Source organism: Pollachius pollachius (genome assembly GCF_949987615.1).
Source record: "Pollachius pollachius genome assembly, chromosome: 9".
Taxonomy (NCBI): domain Eukaryota; kingdom Metazoa; phylum Chordata; class Actinopteri; order Gadiformes; family Gadidae; genus Pollachius; species Pollachius pollachius.
The window spans coordinates 2254636-2279507 of NC_136942.1; the positions used below are offsets into that span (position 1 = coordinate 2254636).

The 24872-nt window shown below is 43.5% G+C and overlaps 5 protein-coding genes across 5 annotated transcripts in view; 3 read left to right on the forward strand and 2 right to left on the reverse strand.

Moving 5' to 3' along the window:
- The window catches only part of mapk8ip2 (mitogen-activated protein kinase 8 interacting protein 2), a gene marked incomplete at both ends in the record, with an annotated part of 27360 nt that extends 18764 nt beyond the window's left edge, over positions 1-8596 (reverse strand). Inside the window, one exon of the mRNA XM_079743131.1 lies at positions 8532-8596. Within this exon, the coding sequence (XP_079599257.1) occupies positions 8532-8596 (65 nt within the window). The remainder of the gene's footprint in view (positions 1-8531) is intronic.
- Positions 1254-4720, forward strand: LOC307080820 (gastricsin-like; the record flags this gene model as incomplete). The annotated part of the gene is made up of 9 exons (XM_079743742.1): positions 1254-1309; positions 1490-1631; positions 1841-1958; positions 2598-2716; positions 3021-3220; positions 3440-3556; positions 3899-4046; positions 4337-4435; positions 4556-4720. The coding sequence occupies 9 exons, from the start codon at positions 1254-1256 to the stop codon at positions 4718-4720; spliced, it is 1164 nt and encodes a 387-aa protein (XP_079599868.1).
- Positions 8597-9934: 1338 nt separating the features above from the next.
- On the reverse strand, positions 9935-13325 carry LOC307080642 (zona pellucida sperm-binding protein 3-like; the record flags this gene model as incomplete). The annotated part of the gene is made up of 8 exons (XM_079743441.1): positions 9935-9996; positions 11149-11264; positions 11558-11643; positions 11734-11851; positions 11974-12145; positions 12261-12364; positions 12514-12632; positions 12855-13325. The coding sequence occupies 8 exons, from the start codon at positions 13323-13325 to the stop codon at positions 9935-9937; spliced, it is 1248 nt and encodes a 415-aa protein (XP_079599567.1).
- A 1485-nt stretch (positions 13326-14810) lies between these two features.
- Positions 14811-18156, forward strand: LOC307081026 (zona pellucida sperm-binding protein 4-like; the record flags this gene model as incomplete). Its single annotated transcript, XM_079744037.1, has 8 exons — positions 14811-15468; positions 15557-15741; positions 16010-16107; positions 16533-16690; positions 16851-17043; positions 17620-17758; positions 17856-17922; positions 18059-18156. The coding sequence occupies 8 exons, from the start codon at positions 14811-14813 to the stop codon at positions 18154-18156; spliced, it is 1596 nt and encodes a 531-aa protein (XP_079600163.1).
- Positions 18157-18936: 780 nt separating this feature from the next.
- chkb (choline kinase beta) lies at positions 18937-24365 on the forward strand. The gene is made up of 11 exons (XM_079742884.1): positions 18937-19400; positions 19568-19676; positions 19808-19921; positions 20047-20180; positions 20323-20427; positions 21069-21127; positions 21674-21761; positions 22290-22398; positions 23022-23128; positions 23625-23706; positions 23791-24365. Exons 1-11 carry the CDS (start codon positions 19003-19005, stop codon positions 23845-23847), a joined length of 1362 nt encoding a protein of 453 aa, XP_079599010.1. The 5' UTR covers positions 18937-19002; the 3' UTR covers positions 23848-24365.
- The last annotated feature ends 507 nt before the right edge of the window (positions 24366-24872 follow it).

Here is a 24872-nt window from a genome sequence, read left to right on the forward strand (position 1 = left end):
CGTTTCAGCCGCCGAGGACGGCCCTATGGTCGTTTATAGCTGACATCACAGCATCGGGAGAGCAGGAAGAGGTGTTTTATCGTGCATTGTTTTCTGGTTCATCAAAGCGTCATTCAGTCCAAAGATCTTTACGCTATAGGTGTTTTTTTTTGCCTTTTTACACACTTTACACACTTACACACTGAATGTCTGTTTGAACGGCCTAGGAACCGTACCGTTTATGTGGTTGTTCGTGTGTCATGTGGTATAGTGTTGCTGATTTGACCCTCCTTGGAAGAGATCCTTCGTCGACTTGGTTAAAGTACAAAATGTGTTCAAGTGTCAAGTTGAGTTCATCAACTTTGACGCTGGTTTGTGAGGGTTCAGACTATATCGAAGACTTCCTGCTGTGGCGTAGCGTATATGATACACGGCCAATAGACCATTGAGGCTCAGAGAGAGGAAGAATGGACATGATACATATTGAGGGACAACAGATGTAAATTAGCCTTGTGGCTATAATCTGTCTCAATTATATATTGTGCATTGTCCCTGTCAAATAAAATAAAATAAAATAAAATAAATATAATAATATAATATATCATCAAAATCACGGCCTTATACTGTTTAATACAGGACTTTCCAATCTGAAATAATAGCAAAGCAAATATAACCAAGTTATATAACATTTAACTATTTAAACAGAATAATATGTTCTGTGGCCGATATCTACAGTCTGATAGCATATTTTCCACTTAGAAAGTGTCAAGGAAACACATTCATAGACATGACCTTGGCGAAGACATTATAACCTCCTCTGTCAATGCATGCATTCGTTATTTTTATCTTTTTTTTTTGTTTTTTTGTCATTTGTTTGCCACATTTCTAGTCTAAAATAAAATGTTGCATTACATTTTATTTTACTGTTTTAATACATATGAATAAAAATTCAGAATACTTGAAACATTTTCCATTATGTTGCCCTTTAAAATGTCCATGTTTAAATGCATACATTTCCAATAGCAATCTTTACATATCATGCATAATAACTTAACAATAATGTTATCGTGAAATGCCGTTATCGTCAATACGTTTCAAGGTGTTTTCCTTATGATTACAATCACACAAAACAACACACTTGGTTCACGGAACAACACACAAGGGTCACCCCGCCTCAGCCGATAGCAGTTGATAGGGGCAGGTCTGATAAGACCAGCCCTATAAAGCCCCACTGGGCAGCCCTATGCACTCCATCCACCAGGACCAGCCGAACCATGAAGTTCCTCATCGTTGTTTTGCTGGGCGCCGTGCTCGCCGAGGGGTTCGTCAGGTAAACCGAAATCGAGGCGTTGATCCGACCGGCCCTCGCTCTTCCTCTTTCATGTTCGCCGCCGAGGTGAACACATCTGCTTATTTTGACCTCCCATGGTAACGGGGATTCACGGCTGTGTGTGTGTGTGTGTGTGTGTGTGTGTGGGTGTGTGTGTGTGTGTTTACGTGTGCTTGTTAGGGTCCCGCTGACGAAGCACAAGTCGATGCGTGAAGCCCTCCGGGAGAAGGGCATCGAGATGCCCTACCAGGACCCCGCCATGAAGTACATGGCCAACGAGTTTGCCGGCTCCGGCAGCATGTACATCAACAACTACGCAGACGTAAGAACGCCTTCCCTAAGACCACTGCACCCACTGCCACCCATCCCATTTCATCCTTTGCTTCTTAAGTTTATGATTTAGCTTTTCATGTACAATGCTCATATCAGTGAGCTCCATTCGACCCGGGCAGCCACGGCAGCTATTACACATCAAACGGGTAAACAGAAGAATGCCAATCCATGCAAAACTCATCGCTGTTTCTCCTGCAGACCACCTACTACGGAGCCATCAGCATTGGCACTCCCCCCCAGTCCTTCCAGGTTCTGTTTGACACCGGTTCCTCCAACCTGTGGGTGGACTCCTCCCTGTGCAACACCCAGGCCTGCAGTGAGTACCCAGCAGCTGCTAGGGCAGGGGAGGGGGGCCGGGCCCGCGGGAGGGCTGATGGGTGTAACGGGTGGCGTACTGGTGGACACGGCCCCCTGTGTAGGAGTGGAAGACCTGGGGAGCCTTTAGAAGCACTTTGAATGACACAAGTGGCTTGAACTGCGCTGCATGAATACAGTGGATAATTACAGTAGGATTTGCCACTGAATAACCCACGCCACTTAAGAGATAACCACTGGTGGAGTTAGGCAGCCCAGGAGGTAGGCTGGAGGGAAGGAGTGAATTCAATTCTCTGTGAATCATCTCAGCGCTTAAAAGGAACAGAAAGCATCATTGTGATTGTTTGTAGGATGAACTGGAGATCTTTAGCGTGTGTCCTGTGTGTGACTGGTATAGAAGTGGAGCGATGAGACAAAATGATACATTTGGGTACAAAATGGTTTAACTATAGAATCCTTGAATGTGCTTATAGTTGAGCAGATTGCATACATCTACACAGGATTAAAATACTATCACACACAATGCCTGGTGGCTCTCGAGCAAACCACTGGCTAAGAGGACGACAAACAAACCAAAAATAGAGTGCAAAAGCGCCATGGTACTGGTGGAAAATCTAACTGAATCTGTCTTCTTTTCCAGACGTGCACACAAAGTTCTACCCCCAGCAGTCCTCCACATACTCACACAACGGGCAGACTGTGTACATCCCTTATGGAGCCGGAAGCCTTTATGGCGTCTTTGGATATGACACCGTGTCTGTAAGTGTTGACAGCAAACACCGTCATAATAATTCAAATGCATATCCATATATGTTCCATTATTAGATTACTATCTACCTCACAAGTGCACATATCGGTTGCTTATTTTAAACATAAAATATTTACACACCCACGATATATTTTTGAAGTTCTCATGGCGAAGAAAACGTTTTAAAAAAATATCTTTAAGTAAATCTGCAGGCTGCAGGTTAGACCGCAGAATCCCTCAATGCGCACCAGGGCACTCCTCTGTGTGTCCTGGTTGAACTCTACCGGGGGTGCTCATTGTGACGCTGACCCGCAGGTCGCAGGCATCGTGGTGCCCAACCAGGAGATCGGACTGAGCACAAGCGAGCCAACACAGCCCTTCGCTTCCGCCAAGTTTGATGGCATCCTCGGCCTGGCCTACCCACGCATCTCCTCCGGCGGAGAGACCCCCGTCTTTGACAACATGATGTCCGACAACCTGCTGCAGTCCAACGTCTTCGCCTTCTACCTTTCCAGGTATCACAGCCACTGCAAACTGTCAGGTGCCACACGTCGTGGCCCGAGCCTGAACAGATCCTAGCCCTTACACAGGCTGAATATTAACACGTTGAGCTATTGATACGTAAACATAACAAACTCATTTCTAAATTTAGCATTTTCCCTTAGCGTCTACTTTTGTTTGTATTTGAGAAGGTTCGGGAAGCTAAGCTAATGCTAGCCCTGTTGTCTCGCTAGGGGGGGTGCGCAGGGCAGTGAGCTGACTCTCGGAGGAGTGGACAGCAGCAAGTACCAGGGTTCCATCTACTGGACCCCAGTCACCGCAGAGACCTACTGGCAGATCGGTGTCCAAGGGTGAGTGCCCTTAAAGTCTAGAGATTCCCACAAGTCTGCATGAAATAACTCAAATAGAAGATGCACAAATGAGGACATCACATGAAGATTTTGGGAACACGTCAACTCTGAACAGTTTGATTTTAGATTGTAGCTATAGGAAAATTGTTTCATTGAATACCTGAAAACAACGAAAACATTTGACTCAAATAAGACGGTATCGGCTTTTGACTAGTATATTATTAATCCATTTGCCTGCAGGGCCTTACCAGTAAGCCCCTATAGGCAACACAATGTACGCCACAGCTTTGTGAATTTCAAAGACAAGCCTGGATTGGGGCTTTGGTTTTTGTTCCCCGGTAGGTTCCAGGTCAACGGCCGCAGCACTGGCGTGTGCTCCCAGGGATGCCAGTCCATCGTGGACACCGGCACGTCCACGCTGACTGCCCCAGCCCAGTACATGGGAGCAATCATGCAAGCTATTGGAGCTCAGAGGAGCCAGTATGGCCAGGTGAGTCTTCCATACCTGCACACACACACACACATGGGCAAACACACACACATGCACACACACACACACACACACACACACACACACACACACACACACACACACACACACACACACACACACACACACACACACACAGTGACGCAGGCAAACACACCCCAACACACACACACACACACAGTGACGCAGGCAAACACACACCAACACACAGACAAACACACACACACACACACAGACCCTAGATAGACAATATCCGTGTTGTGACGGCTTTTCTTGTGTATGGCCTCTAGTACATGGTGGACTGCAGCTCGGTGTACAACCTGCCCACCCTCTCCTTCGTGATCAGTGGCGTGGCCCTGCCCCTGCCTCCCTCTGCCTACATCATCCAGGTACCGAACGCTGCCTCCGTAGTCGGCAACCATTGATATCCAACGGCAGCGGTCTCCCGCTGAGTCGTTCAGTCACCCCCCGGTGTGTGTCTCACGTGACGCCGGTCTGCCCCTCCACAGAACTACCGGAACGGGTACCAGTACTGCAGCGTGGGCATCGGGCCCACCTACCTTCCCTCCCAGACCGGACAGCCCCTGTGGATCTTTGGGGACATCTTCCTGCGGGAGTACTACTCCATCTACGACCGCACCAACAACCGCGTGGGCTTCGCCACCGCCGCCTGAGCCCCTCGGCGGCGACTCGCTCGCTCGCTGGCCCCAGAACCACCATCCACTCGTCAAACACATCTCTGGCACAAACGACGTTGGCGCCCGCTTAACCGTTTTAGGGCGGCGCCCCGGACGATCCTGAGCGGGAGAGCCATCGATTGTCTGTCTTGATAATGTGTGTTGATAATGTCTGGTTCAAAGTTCCACCTTTGAGTCGTTATGGGGTTTGATTCCAACACAGAGAGGCAGAGTGTAGGATTTCTTCTGAACACACAATTTGAGTAGTTGTTTTTTATTTGAAAATCCATCATGTGTGGGATTTTACGAATAAAAATTTTCCATCATTAATTGAATTGTCTGTGCTAATTACCTTAAAGCTATCGTAGTGCGTACGGCTGCTTGAAATGTGTCTGCAGGTACCCAGTCATTTGAAACGCAGAGCAGTTGCTTTGTTGCTTAGTGAAATAAAAGGTCCCTTTCCGTTATCAACAAGGTATTTGCCCAAACTAGGTCCTCACTGAACCTTATGTAGCAGTGTGTGTGTGTGTGTGTGTGTGTGTGTGCGCGCGCGCATGCTTGTGTGTATGTGTGTGTGTGTGTGTTCGTGTATGTGTGTGTGTGTGTGTGCATGTTTGAGTGTATGTGTTGTGGGTGTTGATGCAAGTTTGTATTATTAAAAAACGCCACAGCAGCAGTCACCTTGTATCTCCATGGCTACCTATTAAAGTACCAAGAGGTGATAGTAAGACGGTGTTAAGGACGGATTCCTCTGAAAGGTGATCTCCCAGTAGATAAGGTACATCGATAGACAATTGCACTTACATCCCAAACAAGGGGTTACCGTGCATGAGGTTTATTCATCCATCCTGCGGTGCAGAATTGTGTGGTTGCGTTCCAAACCCTGTGCGTTCTGATTGCACCCTCCCTGTTGTGTGAGCTTTGCTGTGCTAGTCCTGTTAGCGCTGCATTCAGAGACCACATGTCGCTGACTTTCTTGTCCGCCTGAGGCTGTAGTGCTCTTACAGTGCTGCAGAATGCTTTGCAGCATACTTCATCCTGTGAAATGCATATCAGCGAACCAACAAACTGCCGCAAAGCAATCTCAAAGTAAACCTTCCAACGGCCGGTCTCTCTAATTGACATACAAACGTTGAAACACCCCGGCCAGAGTCGAGTCATTCGACCCTCTCCTCAAAATGTGGATGTGAACACGCACACGCAAACACACACACACACACACACACACACACACACACACACACACACTCACATCTCTAATCTAGAGAATGACGGTGACGTTACAGGATGCTCTTCCAGCTGAGATGACGTCATAGTGGGCGGGAAAGGACTGACCGACTGACAGAGTACTGTTATTCCCCAATACAGCTGACCAGTGCATTCACACCACCGCCCCTGGCATCAACAGCCACACCCTCTGTTTTCAATCCTTTAAATTAATTACAAGATGGGTGGTTCACAAAACCATGACAATGCCTTCTATCCTGAAAAAGCTCAGTGCTGAATTTTTGTAACCAATGTGCCAATTTATGGAGTAAGTACAATATTTATATATATTTATATATATACATATATATTTACATTTATATATCCCTCTGTCTCTCTCTCTGACTTCCATAATGTTCATGGTTGCTGATGGCCATTTACACTTTGAGACACATAAAACACACTCACTGTCTATCAAACCAACAAACACACACACACACACACACACACACACACTCACCCAGACACACACACACACACAAAGGTTATCACAGAGAAAATGTCTGACTTCTCACTGGCTGCTATAGGCGCACAGTGACATCATGGCCATTAGCCCGTGAACACTATAGGCACAGCTGGTTGGACTGGGATCCATTACAACAATCAGGGCGCAGGGTAACCACATGACTGATCACCAGGACCAGCCAATGACCTACTTCTTGATGAGTCATGATTTCATCAATTTAAGGAGCCTCCGTGTCCTGCGGTGGCTCTAGACTGGATAGCGGATCCATTTCTAGGGACGGGGCAATCCATTGGATTGGGGTTATTTGGGATTAAAAGCCCTACGCATACACATCAATTGTACAGTATGTTTTTTAAACCAATGAGACATGAGAACGGGTTGAACTGAAACCTAAACACGGCTCATCATACACGCCGTCATGGCTGTTGGAACCGATGCGATCGGAAACATGATTCATGTTAAAAAAAACGTTTCCCCAGCGATGGGGAAATGGGGAGATCTCAAACCCAAAGGATGATCGTCTTCTCCAACGCCCTCTTCCTCTGTGGACTCCCACTGGCTCATTGAATGCTAATCAAATCGGAAAATAATATCATGTAGCCTATTCTGAAAAGTGTATTTTGGAACAGACATTTAGTCCGACTTATTCAAGTGATGGGAAATTACACTATAATAATATAGGACAGGTACAGAGAAAGTCAAGTCAAGTTTAATCTGATTATCCCACAAGGGGAGATTTAGGTTTTAAAAACCCTTTCAGTCCATCATAAAAACCATATGAAAGACCACATAACAGATGACACATGAACATCAATTCACTTGAAGACGAAAGAGGAGAAAATTGCTGTCAATATGACAAAGTGAGCTCAGGCCCAAAATCTTCTGAAATATTTAGCAATTAATTTCCCTTTGTGTGTTTGAAATGGCCATCCAGGATTATGTTTGTCACGTGATCTGTGGTGAGGTTACGTAAGATAAATGAATGCACAGACAACAACACACCACTTGCACAAGTCAGCCCTATTAACACAAGGCACACACACCGAACAAAAAGACACACACACACACACGCACACACACACACACACACACACACACACACACACACACACACACACACACACACACACACACACACACACTCTCTCTCTCTCTCCTCTATCTTTCTTTCTTTCTTTATAGCTATCCTAATCTCCTAAAGTAGCCTAACTAGTTAGTTAAAGGATATGCAGCAGAGATAGAATTATTTTTCTAAACATCACATAATCCAAACTGTTGGCCCATAGTAGAAATTTGACATTGGGGTCATATTAACACAATAATCTTCCTTCGGATCATTATGTTTTCTTGTCAAATAAAATTGTTAATAAACCATATGCATGCTGCAGCAAGACGTTTAACCTTAGAACAACAACTTTAGAAATAATGGATTATTATCCGTGTCTTGAAAAAAGAAAAAACAAACACAAGCAACGTAGGCCTAACGATGCTTCCTAACTTTGTGTTTTGCTTTTCTTCTCTCATGATATTCCTTCGCCTCGACAAACTCCGAAAACCACTGAAACGACCTCAGTGTGTGGTGCATCAAACAGCCAGGCGGCACATAGTTCTAGTAAACAAGTCATGGCAGGTTTCACAGCGTCCCCCTGTGCTGAAGAAGCGCCTGGGCTGCTTTCATCAGGGCGTGGGCCTCCCAGCCACAATGCGCAAGGAGCCACCACTACAAAACATTAAGCCCAATCCTCTCTTTTGACCGCGCTGCCGTCACACTTCACACGCTGTCAGTCTGTACCGCAAGCAAAACAATATGAAATCAACGATTTTGATTGTAAAATCGGATGCTGCTGCTGCCAGAGAAAAAGCACGAAGCGCTCAACCTTGTGTTTGGAGATCGGCCTTTACCGCAGGCTGTGGCGCGATCTGCAAGTGTTTCTAAATATCCAATATTGGACATGATTGAGATGTCAATTTTACCGCTGACCTCAAACAATAACTCAACAATCCGCATTTCCCGTCCTTCACCCCGCCATCATTTATACTTGAATACATACATTGGCCATCGCTCTTGTTTCTTACCTGCAACCGGGTGGTGAAAGGGAGTGGAAGGTAGAAAGGGAGAACATCTCAGCCCTGTCCGCCATCTTCTTCCTGAAACGACTGGAAAGTGACTGCAGAAAATCAGAGCAAGCGCAGGTCCATTCACGGTCGATACCAAGGGAAAGGACGGACGCAGTCGCTTGCTCTCTGTGCCAGTATCTCTTTAGACGGCCGCAGTGATGCTACGGGCCGCGCACACTAGCCAAGATCAGACGACCCCCTTCACAGCACCATCAACACCACATTGAAACATCCGTTCTAAGGGGACGAAATGACCACGCAGATGGGAGTGCGGCTGCTCGACCCTGCGGAAAACCAAAGCCAAACAAGCCAAAGCCCGCCGTCTTTCCCTCTCGGCATGCAGACCAAACCGCTGCTCGGATGCTGCAGGAACACACAACGGCGGCGAGCGACGGTGCAGACTCGGGATGCGAGGGGAGGGGGTGCGGGGTGTGGGCTCGACGTATAACGTCAGTGCCTCCCGTAACACGAGATAATCGGATGAGAAAGGCGCAAGCAGTGAAAACGATACTATATATATCATGAAGCCCCATAGATGCACTACAAATAGCGCAGTATATCATTATATACAAGCTGCTATATTTTTCACACCATTTACATTGTCAATAAAAGACTGGGCGATGTCCCTCGTTCATTCATTTTGGAATTATTGATTTTATTTTGGAATTATTGATCTAACATGGATATGGACTCATTGCCTTAGTGCCACGACTGCTGAGTTGGTACTTGCTTTCTTATTTGATCCGGTTTTCTATATTATAGGACTAGCCTATCAAGTCTATTCTATTCTACTATTGATGCTCTTTGGTTGGTCAAGTGGTGCAGAGAGGAGCTGTCCCTTGCCAGCGGTGCTGAAACGCGGCGTAGCAGCGTTTTGGTTTACACGTAGGCCTACACAACACTTGCAACACTTCCACGAAGGGGCGCTAAAAGCCCATCCCCTGAAGAAGCGGACACAATAGGCTACTAACAAAGAACGTCACAAGAAAAACGATGCAAAACATTACCCATCAAAACATTTGGTTAATCATTCAACACATTCACATTTGTTTTTGGATCGAATGGATTGAATTATAATGTAGAAGATAGCCGCAATTCCCTCCATTAAAGCCACACCAGTACAATGTGTTTTAAAAGTGGATAAGCTGAACTGTGCCTAAGACATGTTACTGGAAGTTCCCATAACATTACAACTTGGGAAAATGTGTCAAGTTGAATCATGTGTATTCATTTTTGCAGCTTTCTTTTAAAAGTGTCCTTCTATTGTCCAACAAGATGCAATTAATAAGAAAGAGACAAGTATGAACCAATGAAATAGTTTATTTTGATGTTCATCATAGCAAGGGCATGAACTTGACCTATCAAACTCTCCTCTCGGAAACTCGGATGGGATCCAGAGTGATAATAGTTTCCCATTCAACCACTGAAAGACAAAGGAAACAGCAAATGAGTACTATCACACAAAACTGACTTTTTAAAGCCTGCAATGAACCTCTTGAGCAAAAGCCTAACTTGTCCTACTAGAGAACATGAATAAATGTGGCCACTCACTATCATAACAGTCAATGTATCACCTTCACATCGACCACACTAACAACGTTGTTATCATGGCGTTGTGATAACAACGCCAACATAAATAATATGCATGATCAACTCTCCTGGCTGAAAGTTGATGTGAGGTTGAAAGTATCACTTCTTTCTTTCATAAAACACATTAATACTTTAAATAACCCAGACACTTTGTTTAGGCAGCTCACACTTAGCTCCAATGTGCACACATACCCCACCAGACATGCCACCAGTGGCAACTACACAATTCCAACCATCAAAACAAACTACTATGTAGTATGTAGAGCTATGGTTGAATGGAACTCCCTTCCAGATCATATTTCAAAAATCCAGAACAAAGCTAGCTTCAAAAAACAAGTGAAGCGAAACCTCATAGCTGTCTGCACTGAATCCTAGTATGTATTACAGAATTTTACTTTTATTTACTATTCACTTTTATTTATTTTTTGTTGTTGTTGTTGATGGTTTAGTTATCCATTCTTGTCCTGTTTTTTTTTATCTGTTGTCTTGTATGTTGATTTCTTGTCATGTTATATGTTATGTGTGGACCCCAGGAAGAGGTGCTGATGTATTTGGCATCAGCTAATGGGGATCCAAATAAAATCCATAAATCCATAACCAAATGGACTCAAATAACGATTAATATTCTGTGTCCGAGTTCATATTAAAAGCCCTGTTTGGAGCCCACGATTATGCCTTATTTGTATTAGTAGTAATAGTTGCTCACAGTGCTTTGGAACTAAAAAATATTTAGAAATTGTTAGAGAGCCTTTTGAAATGTAATAGCTAGGTTCTATATCGGCTTGCACTACCCCTAATACAGCAAAATAATAATAACACAATATTAAATCACCTTATACTTCTTCAGCTCTTTCCAGTTGTTTTTATGAACCTCATCTTATGCAGCACTATAACTTTTTTTCGCCACTTTTGACACAAGCTAAAATTGCGCTAAATGAGAATGTGTGAACGTAAGTGTGTATAGACATAACTAAACCAATCATACCTTCTCTATGCGCTGCGGGGAGACTGCGACCCTTCCTTGGAGGATTAGATAAGCCGGATCCACCGACTTGGTCACAGGAACCACAGGCCTCGTTGACTCCGCTCGCCTCAGTCCATCTGGACCAGAACAGGGTCAAACTATCATTCAGAGAACCTGCATGCTCGTCTCAGTAAAACAGTGGGTCACCCCCGCTTTGGGATTTCGGATGACAGGGGCTTTACATGCCTCTGTAAAACAAAGTGTCAACTTCTGTATTGCAGGGGCCCCGTCATTTTGCAACATCAAGAGACAAAAAGGCATTTCCCATTATTGGATCAAATTGCCCCTACAAGGTACAACATTGGGGCTTAAAAAAAGGTAACCGCCTACACACACATACAAACACACGCATACAAACACACACACTTACCCATTTCCTATCCAAGAGCAGGCTCTGTTCTGCTCACCAATGGGAACAGCAGCGGAGGTTGCTTTCAGGTGGCAGGTAAGGTAGACCTAAACAGGAAAAACAAAAATGTTCAGAGCTCCAGATACCAATGCTCAAGAGAAAAAGGAAGAAGGTTCCCGGGAGTTATTTTCTTTTACCAAGCCCTCGGTGGATCCTTGGAGTCTGAACGCCTCCATCTGGAACCGCAGGGTGACGTCATTTACACGGGGCAGGAACGTCGATGGTGATCCAGTGATTTTAGCATCCACGAAACACCTGAGTGCGGAAACAAGCATTCCAAGAATGACAATTAGCGAAAGCTTACCGACAGTGCAGGGTGGATTGTGTGCGCTGCACTGAACAGTTTATTCATTTCCTCTCTCTCTTTAATTCTTTACCCATAGTTCTCAATGAAGACGTATTCAGGGGTCGAGCCAGGGGTCGCTGAGGCAACGCAGTAATCCACAAAGACACGCAGGGGCGTGTGCATGAACTGTTTGACGCTGACCTCAAGATACATCATATCTGCGAGGAAGTACTGGTACGATGGTCGTTCGTACAGCCAGTCCTCTGCACAAAGGGATTTGCACAATTGAAATGCACAGCTATATGCGATAGCATTATCAATATAAATAAATCGGTTATTTGCAATAGCCTCAAACAAAGCAAAAATGATTGTACCCACCGGTCTTGAGTACAAAACTGAAGTACAAAAGCTCCTCGGACACTTTGATGGCCGAGAACGGGGTGAAGATCGGGTCCAGGGCCAGACTGCTCACGTTATGCCTCCTGCAGGATTTGAACATCAAGTTAATATTCTTTGCACTCTTCAAATGAATTAATTTGAATTAAAGTCAAGCAACTGGAGTTGCAATCATCTGCAGTTTAACCCATCTTCTTTGCATGGTTAAAGTCAATTGGTCGTTTAGCTGACGCACCTGGGATAGTGACACTCCAACAACAGGGAAATACTGATGGCCCTGACGACAACAGTGGATCCAGTGGCTTGCGGGTTGTAGCTCAGCATGAAGGAGTAGATGAGGTAGTCGTCATACGTCTGGGAAAAAGAATGGCGCAATAATGAATTATTAAATATGTTATAACATGGCAGTGTTGTATATATGTCTATATGTATATATAGACATATATATGTACAGAATATATACACACACACACAAACAGTAATATAATTATATACATTTTTTATACACCAGCAAACCCAATTTGTTATATGGATATTATACACAACAAGAACAACAAATGATAGGCTTGGTCCTACCCTCAGATTGCTTTCACACCCATGCAGGTCGGATTGGAAGATCAACGATTGCGTACTGTCGTCGAATCCGACCGCTTGGCAGGATCCAAGGGTGAGTTCGGAGGGGCTCTTCAGTTCGCCGCCGCCAAAGAAGGCCGTCTTTACTTGTACTTGAACGTCTGACTCTCTGCAGTTGATCGCTACCACGTTGGTCACGACTGGGGGTCGCGGCACAAAGGGAGCCTCGGGTTTGGGTGGATCAACAGGATCCAAGGGGTATGACCAAAGGATGGGACGTTCTGGATCCTTGGTTTGGACCATAGGCTCCTGGGGGCCCTTGGCCGCTTGAACCTGTTGAGGAGGTCTGGGCTTCTGGAATCTTGGTGGTGGATTGTAAACAGGCTTGCTGCCGTCCCAATCTGCATTACCACATTGGCAAACCATGGCCAATGCTGCCAGGGCCAGGCACACCGCAATCCCCTTCATGACCATTTCTTCACAACAACAAGTGATCTAGCGCGCTCACTGGATGTTGTGAGGCCAGTTGAAAACCAACACAGGCTTTTATAATGAAACACCCGTGTTGACTTGACTTGACTTCTTCCGCCCCTTGCGCTGACCGTGCCTCTGCCAGGTTTAGAGGGTGCAGGTCAGAGCCTTTGAATTTAGGCAATATGATGAACTACGGTTTGGGCATTCCTAGAGAAACAAACTTAACCAGAACTGTAGAAATAGCCCTAGGTTTCTGGAGCTGGAATAATAATCATTTACTATGCAAATGTTTGATAAACTAAAGGTTATTTCTTAGATAATACTACTAAGTTGTATTGATTACTATTGCGATCAGCTTTTTAGAAGGTCCTTGAGTCAATATTGATGTTCATCTAGTAGAACCATCTCTTATCGGGACACGGTAACCAGGTCTTTTTAACACACAAAGAACAGGTCGAGCAGACCCTTTCAAAGTTGGAATTCTGTTAAATCAGTTAAAATGACCTTGATCAATGACGACTGATGCTATGATGGCAATCAATGTTTTTTTGTTTCTAGGTTTCATGAACATCCAGGGCTTAGCCCAAAGGGAAAAGCCCCGGCAATCTTTTTTTTATGCTTTATTGTGCGTGCAATTTTTTTCACAATGCTAAATAAACAAAATACGCCATTTATTATAGCTTTAAATATCTACCTGACTGCTGTGCTCCTTATCCCAGAATATCTAAAGTTCCATTAAAGTTATTTCAGAGTAAAATAAATACAAGTTAGACAGACCTTACGTATATATATATATATATATATATATATATATCTGACTGGGGATAGGATAGGTTAAATCACTTGAGGTGGTAAACAGTCTGGTTATGTTTTTAAACTGTTTATTCTCTTGCCAGAAGGACTTTCTAGACCGACCAGGCTACTTTATTTTGAGACGTCCCTGGAATCCCGATGTTTCTTTTTAAATAACTAACTACCATTAGTGACTAGAATCGTTTCCTCACTTCTAGACTGAACTGAATTAATGGATTCCATAGTTACCAGTGAATATACCAATAAATATAAATATATATATATTTTTTTTTTTACCCATAAATTAAATTCAGGGCTATATTAATAATATCCGTTGCTTTAGCCCCTAATAAAACAGCCTAGTGACCCCACTGGTCCAAACATACTATTTGCTCAATGTCAAAGAAAAAATAAAAAACGTTTCTTTACTAAATGCAATACAAAACATAAAATGTTTAAATGTTTTATAAAATGATACCCCAAACAAGGTTTAACAAAATGTGTTCCTTTATTTGCCAAACCCATTAGTAGGCAGCTGAAACAGTAAACAACTGTATTGGCCCCTGTGGTCAACAAATGGGCAACCAAACAACCCAACAAGTCAGCGTGACCCAACTGCTATAAAAGCCAGTGGGACTCCTGCAAACTTTCCACAGCATCTACTGGGCTTTTTCAGTCACTTGCTGTGGAACCATGACACCCACATGGGCTTCGGTTTGCCTTGTGGCCACGGCCCTTAGCTGCCTGGCTGACGCTCAGAACTACCAAAAGCCTCAGCAGAAACCTCAGAATACGGCGCAACAGTGGCCCCAGTGGAAGCCAGCTCCTCAGCCTCCTCAGGATCCTCAGCCTCCTCAGGTTCCCCAGCCTCCTCAGGTTCCCCAGTGGAAGCCAGCTCCTCAGCCTCCTCAGGCTCCCCAGCCTCCTCAGGTTCCCCAGTGGAAGCCAGCTCCTCAGCCTCCTCAGGTTCCTCAGCCTCCTCAGGTTCCCCGGCCTCCTCAGGTTCCCAAGTGGAAGCCAGCTCCTCAGCCTCCTCAGGATCCCCAGGCTCCTCAGGTTCCCCGGCCTCCTCAGCCTCCTGCAGCTCAGTGGCCCCCTAAGGTCCCCTCAGCTCCCCATCCCCCTCAGTACCCTCCAAAGCAGTCCCCCGGGCCCCAAACTCCCCCCAAGCCCCAACAGCCCAAACAACAGCAGCCGCCTGGAAAGACGTCGCCTCCTGCAGACACAGTCCAGAGCTGTGATGTCGAGGACGCCTACAAGATCAATTGTGGCCGCGAGGACATTTCCGCTGACGAGTGTGGAGCTATCAACTGCTGCTTCAATGGGAGAATGTGCTTCTACGGAAAGGCAGGTAAGTGTTGCGAGACCCACCTCATCCCACACCTAATATTGACTTGGATGCACTGAATGTGCCGCTGTTCTCGTTCCCTTTTCTCCAGTGACTGTTCAGTGCACCAAGGACGCCCAGTTCATTGTGGTGGTGGCCGTCGATGCCACACTGCCAAGCATTGACCTGGAATCTGTGTCGCTGCTTGGAAATGAACCGGGCTGTGGACTTGTGGGCAGCAACTCACGCTTCGCTATCTACCAGTTCCCTGTGACCGGCTGCGGTACTGTTACCAGGGTATGATCCTCCATTCATGAATAATTTATTCAGTCCAATTTGATGCCTGACCAAAATAGTTATTGAGGATGCTTAAATATCACAATGCATTCACCAATTTGTGGTGTTATTAACGTATTTATAATTCACCAAATACCTTTATGTACCATCAATTGATTAATGTGTTTACACAACTATATGACATTGCAACAAGACTCTTACCTTCATATGCATGTTAATCTTGAGATCGGCACTGATAACTTCCGAACTAACAGCAAACTCCCCACAGGAAGAGCCTGGCGTGATAATCTACGAAAACAGAATGTCATCTCTATACGAAGTGGGAGTGGGGCCTTATGGTTCCATCACTAGAGACAGCACATATGAGTGGGTAATTGTATCCCATGCATTTAAGACAAATCTTGACCATTTTACATAGCTGTTTAGTATGCATTTACTTCGTCTTATTGTTTTGTTGTGTCTCTGTGGTTTCATGGCGCAAGTGTGAATTTATGTTATTGTTTTGATCTCATGTGCTTGTTATGGCTCTTTTAATTATGTTCCTCATTTATCAATGTAAAGAAGAAAAACCTCGATTTTAATAGTTATTCTTAGGGTTACTTTTATTGAAAAGCTACAGTATATGCTACAATTTAACTTTTCAATATCCGTCATGTGTGACTCTGACTGTGAAACTCTTGTGTAATACGACCCAAAGTAAAAGTTCTCAGAATTGGGACCAAATCTTTTATTCCAAATATGGATTTACAAATAAAACCAGAGTCTGACTCTGCTCTCTCTGTTCCTCGCAGGCTGCTCTTCCAGTGTAGATACATCGGCGTCTCCATCGAAGCGCTGGTCATTGAGGTTGTGTTAAATGACGTTCCACAACCGGTCGCCGCCCTTGGGCCAATCCGGGTGGAGCTAATGTTGGGCAACGGAGCGTGTACCCAAAAGGGATGTTACGAAGGTCAGAAGAAAGAAATATTGACATTTCACCACAAATTGAGGAAGCTTTCAGTCGTTTTTAATATGTAATGCTGTCGTTTTTAATATGTTATTTTCATATGGACCTCAACGCAGGTGGGACATAATTAATATGATTTTTGCTACTTTCGACAATTTGGCAGAGGACGTGGCTTATGATTCCTTCTACAACGTGGCCGACTACCCAGTGGTGAAGATCCTGAGGGATCCTGTCTACGTACAGGTCCAACTGTCCGGCAGAAGCGACCCAGCTCTGTCCCTGACTCTGGGCCGATGCTGGACCACCACCACCCCCGACCCACAGAGCCTTCCGCAGTGGGACCTGCTGACCTATGGGTAGGCCTTACAGCAGGGGTCACCAACCTTTTTGAACCTGAGAGCTACTTCATGGGTACCGAGTCATACGAAGGGCACCCAGATTGACACTCTTCTGAAACAACACATTTGCTCAGTTGGCCTTTAGTTATATATTATCACTAATGATTAATGATAATCATCTATATGTGAAGACACTGATCATGCTAATGATTTCTCACAATAATTATCAACAATGACTTAAAAAAGGTGGGAAAGAGTTGTTCCTGAATGAGTTGTGCTATCTTTAGAACAGGCCTGCGGGCGCCTCATATGGTGCCCGCGGGCGCTGTGTTGGTGACCCCTGCTTTACAGTGTTGCCTTGAGCCAGACCACCCACGTCCTACACTTGAAGCGGTGCTGAAAGGCTTAAGGGCATAGACGTTTCACGTAGGCCCATTCTTTGAAGTACATGAGTAAAGTAAAGTAGCATGTTTGAGTACTTCTCCAATCTTCCTCCAATACTCAAGTCTATAGCCACATGGTGATGATTATGATGATGAAACATTCTTTTTTTTACTCGCCTCCGTTCTTTCTCCTCCTCCTCCTCCTCTTCAGCTGTCCCTACCGTGACGACCGTTACCAGACGTCGCTGAAGATTGCCAATAACGTCGAATTTCCATCTCACTATCAGCGTTTCGTGTTCAAGATGTTCACATTCGTGGATCAGGGCAGTTTAAGTCCACTGAGGGAAAAGGTAATGCATCCAACTTAACAATGTAACAGTGTGGTTCTCTTTTCCACCTGAAGTACAGTATCTGAAAAAAAAACTAATTTACATGTTCGGCTCCCAGGTGTTCATTCACTGTACCACAGCAGTGTGTGTCGGAGCCAATTGTCAACCCAGATGTTCCAGGAAGAGTAAGGAAACTTTGATAATATTTATTATCTCAAGCGTCTGAAAACAGATATTGTGGTTCACAGGCTATAATCTGCGTTCAATGTCTTTTAATCTCACAACGACCGGTAATGCCTACTCTTGCATCTACCTCCACAGAGAGAGATGCTGGCAAAGCTACCCAGCGGTTCTTTGAAAGCACTGCCATGGTTAGCAGCATGGAGGTCCAGTTCGTCTCAGAAGAACAAACTTCTTGATTTGCTCGCAAATGCAATTTAAACATTCATGTTTGTATGTGACTGATAAGAAAGTGACTGAAATAAATCTTCTGGTCCTTGAACATGTATCATATCTCAATTAGGGGTGTCTCTGATTTTGATTTCGGGGCCACATGCAGCAAAACACGCCATTCCCGACATATAACACATGTTCGTTTATGTGCATGACATCATTTTACAATCAGGCTCAATGATATCATAACAAAGAGGGAGACAACACATGATTCAAATGATTAGATAAATATGTATTAAACCAAAATGACTAATATAGTGTGTAGAGAACGGATGAGTGGAACGTGTGCAACGTAAAACCATGCACCTAAGGGACAAAGCAACAAAATAGAAAAACGGCAGTCCTGCATGTGCGGAAAGAAAGCGAGAAAGACTGATGTTGTCCAATTTACGAAGCCTGCAGGCCAAACCTGCAGAGGCGGAGCTCATCGGCTGACGAGTAAACATGAGACATGCAAGAGGCTGTAAACACATACTCATAGTCATGCTTTAACACGTTTACAGCCAAGCTCACGACGGCACACAACAATAGTAACGAGTCCGACCTCGAACTTCCTGGTTGCTCCCCCTTATTCACCGCTCTGGGTGGAATCTAGCACAGCCCAATCAGTGCTGCCCATTGCTCCAGGTCAGCGAACGCTGATTGGATAATAATGATGCCAGACAGGGAAATGTCAGAGGGCGTTGTCTAAGGGGACACTGATTTGCATAAGTAGACGCGGAAGATATAGAGAAGAATTACTACAGTAACGCTGTACCAGAGCTATTTAGATTATCCCTCTAGAAGGCGCTGTACTGTACCATACGTTCCCGATGCTATTGAAACCATCCCGCTATGTCAGACTTTATCTTTTAGCTAGCTCGAACTACAACGTCACCCCGGCTTCACGAGTCGGGCGAGGTTGTCAGCCCTTTACGAGATCCTTTTCTTCGCTATTGTGCGGAAAGCTCACCATGCAGACGGGAGACGGTTGTTCGGGTAAATTCAACATGCCCGATCGGCTTTTACACCCCACTGTAAGTAACCTGAGGGCTCCGAGTCCTCTCGGATCGAACGGTGATGACGACTCCGAGGCAGAGTCCTACCGGGACGGGCGAACCGAGGAGGTGGACAGGGAGACGAGGGACAGGGCGTTCGCTTGGTGCAGAGACTTTCTGTCTGGTTCTTGGAAGACCATTCCCGAATCAGACTTTCAAATCTCCATCGTAAGGTAATATGTTGATTAGGTCTTAAGTAAAGCGCCTTAGTGTTCTTTCTTAAAAAAAAAAAAAAAGTAATTTCAATAATATGAAATGGCCTATCCGATTGCCCGATGGTTTGGTTTTCCGCTCTTTGTTTAGCCAGGAGGATATATAACATTGTACATTATGTTTACAGTGGCGGGCTGAGTAATCTCCTTTACATGTGCAATCTGCCTGCCCAAGTAGCCAGTGTGGCTGAGGAACCACGCCGGGTGCTGCTCCGAATCTATGGGGCTATTCTACAGGTTGGTGTGACCCTGTGGCTATACTAAGTTCACTGAATATTATGTGGGTGTACATTATAAAGTTTGCTCATTCAGTAGAGAGTGGGCAAGGTAATCAGATGTATTAACCATGATATATGATTTCTAAACAGGGAGTCGACTCACTGGTCTTGGAAAGTGTGATGTTCGCAATTTTGGCAGAACGGACTCTTGGACCAAAGTTATACGGTATCTTTCCAGAAGGACGTTTAGAAGAGTATTTGCCGGTACAACACTCATGCACACTCCTACTTTAATAAATACATTAATTGAAAGAGTATTTGTGAAGATCAATGGTCAGAGTTACAGTTGGGTGAACCATTTTGTTGTGATGTTTTACGTCTCTTCTAAGAATGATCGCATGCGCACAGAGGAGCTCTGCGACCCCTCCATTTCCTCGGAGATTGCCTGTAAGGTGGCTCGTTTCCACAGAATGCAAATGCCCTTTAATAAAGAGCCGAAATGGCTTTTTGGAACGATTGATCGGTAGGCAAGCTCTCGGTCTATGTCTCTGTCTCTCTGTCTCTGCCTCAATCGATATAACATTTTTAAATGTTATTATTACAATTTTTTTTTTACTTCTGACCATTTGCTTTAATGCAGCATAATGTCGTCCACTGTCCACTAGGTACATGGATCAAGTTCTGGAACTCAAGTTTACACGGGAAGCACACGTCAAGAAGTACAATAAGCTAATGCAGTTCAACCTGCCAGCCGAGCTGGACAGCCTCCGGTGAGTTGGCCCGGCGGAGCGGGGGTAGGGCCGGAGGCCCGATCCCAAAAATGGGAAGGAACGGAGTTACGGCTTGTTTTTCTGTTCAGACACAGAGATAATCTATCGAAGAGACGGATAAAGAAGATAAAGCTTTTCTACAGGGACCCATCCCGTGTTGATTTAAAGCTGAGAAAAAAACACCTTTTTTCTTTTTAGTACAATGGGTTCTGGACAGGGTGTTTTGTCTTGTCCTCCCATCAGAAAATGATGCTGGCTGATGAGTTTGAATTTGATGTTAGCCAATTGCATGCTTACAGATTGCCGCCTCCATCTACATGATTGGCCAAAAACAAACCTGAAGCAGAAGAAAGTAAACCGTCCCTTTCACCTAGGTCTGATCTGGGTGTCTGCGAACCACCCAAACAAATGTTATCAAAAAACCCTGATTCCTCCTTCAGTAGATTAGTACAAGGTACAAACATGACTCCCTGAAGGGGCAAAGATACCGTCAATACTTTTGTACTTACAACTTACTTTTCTACTCTTCATATCTGAAGTGACTGACTCTGTTGTCTCTGACATGGCACTAGCCCATAATCACCAATCTCTTAACCTTATCTCCACCCTTCTCTCTCTCCATTGCTTGTTGTCATCGCTAGACAGCTGCTGGCGTCAACACCCTCTCCCGTGGTCTTCTGTCATAATGACGTAACGGAAGGTATTTATCACGCCACATCAAACACCTCTCATACAGTCGTCCCCGCCCCCCCCTTACCACATTTGTTGACCTATTTCCCAGAATCCCATAATATTATTTTATTAGTTTATTGATAAGGGCAATGGACAACACCAGATTTAGCCATATAATTAATTAAAACATGCACCCCCAGTCCTTATATCGGTTAGGGATATAAATATTATGTCGTCCAAGATTAGATAGTAAACAAACGTGTGGGTTGATAATGAATACCATTATCTAGGATTTGTGAGCTGAATAGGCCAATGAGGAAATATTGCCACATGCAGTTGACTAATACTTAAATGTAAAAGGCTCTTCTAACTTCATATTTTGGTTTACAAGCTTTAATAAGCATAATCCTATGTATATAACTCACAATTTGGACATATTGACCCTGATCTTGCACATGAAATAATATATGAATGAAAGGACTGTGGTGCAGATATATAAGGATAAGGGGTCTGTGTGTGTGTAATGCATTGAGGATAGGGGGATTCTGGGTAATATCTAGTTCTGCTTCCTCAGGGAACATCCTGAAGCTGGAAGGCCGGGACCCCACATCTACTGAGAGACTCATGCTCATAGACTTTGAGTACAGCAGTTACAACTACAGGTAAACAGGAAGGCCTTGCTTGCTTGAAAACGTTTGTGACATGAGTTGGTTTCAGTGGTGGACAATTCGAAACTTAAAAGACTTGAAATATATTTTTTATTTGTAATCATTGTTTTAATATTTCTGTCCTAATGTGAAGCACTTTAGCACCTACTTTGTTTTTTTTGGTTTTTCTGTCCGTGTAGAAGAAGAAAGCTGCCATAATATATTTGTGCTCGGTTTTATAACTTTGGTTATAAGGAGATAATAAGTTGCTGTCAAGGCATAACCAACTACGTTTTATCCTGATGACCCAATATTTATCTCGTCATAACGAACCTGGTTATGAAAGATAATGACTTGCTTATGCCAGGATTATGTCATAACCACGTTGGTTATGACGAGTTACAGAGTTATTGTCTTGTTATCAAAAATATGGCATCGCTCGGATTCCGGAAATATATATCCGAACATGCTAAGTTTGTTTGATTTTTCATTCCTGTTTTTCCAAAAGGTCAGGGTCATGTTGTCATTGTTTCTCTCCTTCAGGGGTTTTGACTTTGGAAACCACTTTTGCGAGTGGATGTACAACTACACCTATAACGAGTGGCCCTTCTACAAGGCCACTGTGGAGAACTACCCCACCCGAGAGCAGCAGGTTAGCTTGCTGCCTCTGGGCCGTTTTCTCTGCACTCAACAGAACATTTGAACACATTGTAAAAACGTAACCACATTGTCAGGAATATAACAATGATAGATTTAGATCTTGGGCATTACCGGAAATACATGTATAAAAGTGGATAATGTTTGAATGGGAAATGATGATTGGACCTTTTTAGTTGACTAGGAATACTTATTCCTTTCTTACTTTCCTGGAATAATACGATTGCAGATCATTGTTGATGATTGGAACGTCATGGCCACTTTTTAAATATTGAACACCTTTTCAAGTATTGCAATCCAGTACTGCTATTTGAGTATTTCATTTTTTAATTTGGCAGTCTATGATTTCTAATCATAATAACATGACTAAAAGCATCCATTTTCTCTGATGCATACAGAAACACTTTGTACTCTGTCTTTTGTCTTTTATATGTTGTATGTTTATACTGCTTATTAATATCAGGTTTTTTTTGTAGCAACAATTTAAAAAAAAACATGAATAGAATATTGGATATTTACAAATGCTACTATCTGAATGTTCAGCTTCATTATAGCAAAACAATGATTAAAACACCTGCTATATTGCATAGGTTGAATATGTTTTGCTCTATACCCTAGCTTCATTTTATTCGTAATTACCTGGCGGAGTACCGAGCATTCTCTGACAGCACTTCACAAGAGGACCAGACACAAGAAGAGGAGGCCATGCTGATTGAAGCCAACAGGTGATATAAATAGCTGACAAACATGTACATAAGCCTGGTATAATACTGAATTGTTAATTAATAATCCAGTATTACACAAAAAAAGAACAGTGGGGTGTACTTGAACAGTGTACAAAGATTCTTAGTTTGGTTTTGTATTTGAAAATATCTGTGAATTTCCATTGGCTATGAAACCAAAAACGATCCATTGATTCTTTTACATGGAAAGTTTTTTCTAGTACTGTATGACAATATGAGTAATATGAGAAAGAGGATATTAAAGTGACACATCGCAACATGAAATAACATTGATTATTGTTGTTGTATCTTTGACATTGCAATCACAGTCGATAAGGAGCATACCTGCCTCACAATCAATTTGCTATAAAACTTAGTCATAAGTGCTAAGGTGGTCTGCATCATTATTTTATTGATTATTTTGATAAGTGGCTCCTGTTGCAATATGTCTACTGAGTGGACAAGAAACACAACAATTTCTTTATCGCTTGTGATCCAGGTACGCGCTTGCATCTCATTTTCTCTGGGGCCTGTGGTCCATCATCCAGGCCAAGATATCTAAGATAGAGTTTGGATATATGGTAAGGAGGATGCAGGCAATGACTTGGGTTTGTATGGGCTCGTCTATGATTATCATCTGGTAAACTTATTTTCTTCCTTTGCAGGACTACGCTTATTGCCGATTTGAGGCCTACTTCAAGCAGAAAAAGCTTTTTTCCTGAACAGCCTGTCCCAGTGAAACAGGAATTTCTTTTATTTAGATCTTCACGTCTTTATATAATGCTGGTTTGATACAGTAGAATTTCCTGTTGCCAGATTTGAGCCATTTCAGTTTAAGAGTTTAGAAGGGGGGAAATGAAGGATAAATGTAAAATTGCCATGTTTGGCTTTACATAGTTTTACTTTATGTATAATTCACTGCTTTTTATATTTCTATTTGAGGGTCCAATTTCATCTCATTTCACTTATGTTTCTGAGAAGATGCAGAAGTGGAAAATCTTAAAATCGTTCCTGTACTTGTTTGATATATTCATGCAGATAGGGATACCTGAAACAATACATATACATATGTTTTGACATGTATGTATTAATATTCAACTGGACAACTTCTTTATTTGTAAGTCTTTACTTAACAATTCCTCCTCTTTACCTAATAGATACTGTAGGGCCTAATCCATATGCACGATGATGGCATTGATTCTCATTTTAGATCTGTAATTGTGTATATTCCATGACACACTATCTAACATTAAATAAAACACCTACTGAAGGATGAATGCAAACAGAAATGTATGTCCTTTTTTATCACACACAAACAAAAACATATCCACATGACTTAGATTCTTTTGACAGAAAGAACTGTTGTAAATATTTTTTTAGATGTAACTCCTTAAGAGGACATGTTGAACCTCTTACAATGCAAACTTTTTACAGTGTTAAAGGTTTTCTTTTTGCCATCGTAAAGTACAAACGATTGCTTTTTGCCCTGTCTTAAATCTGACAGACCTTCAATAACTTGCCTGATTTATTTAGCAGAAACTTTTCAGGGATGCTATAAGAAATTGTGTCTATTGGGAAAAACATAGAATTGGCTACTGGCCTGCTCAGACGCCCCACGTTTAGATATTTCAAAAGCTAATTAACATTTTGTACCATGTGTGCACTGAGAGCTCTCTGCCGCTATATCTGGCACGATAAAACTTCTGAACATACACTACATTATTCTTTTTACAAAGATTAAAAATAT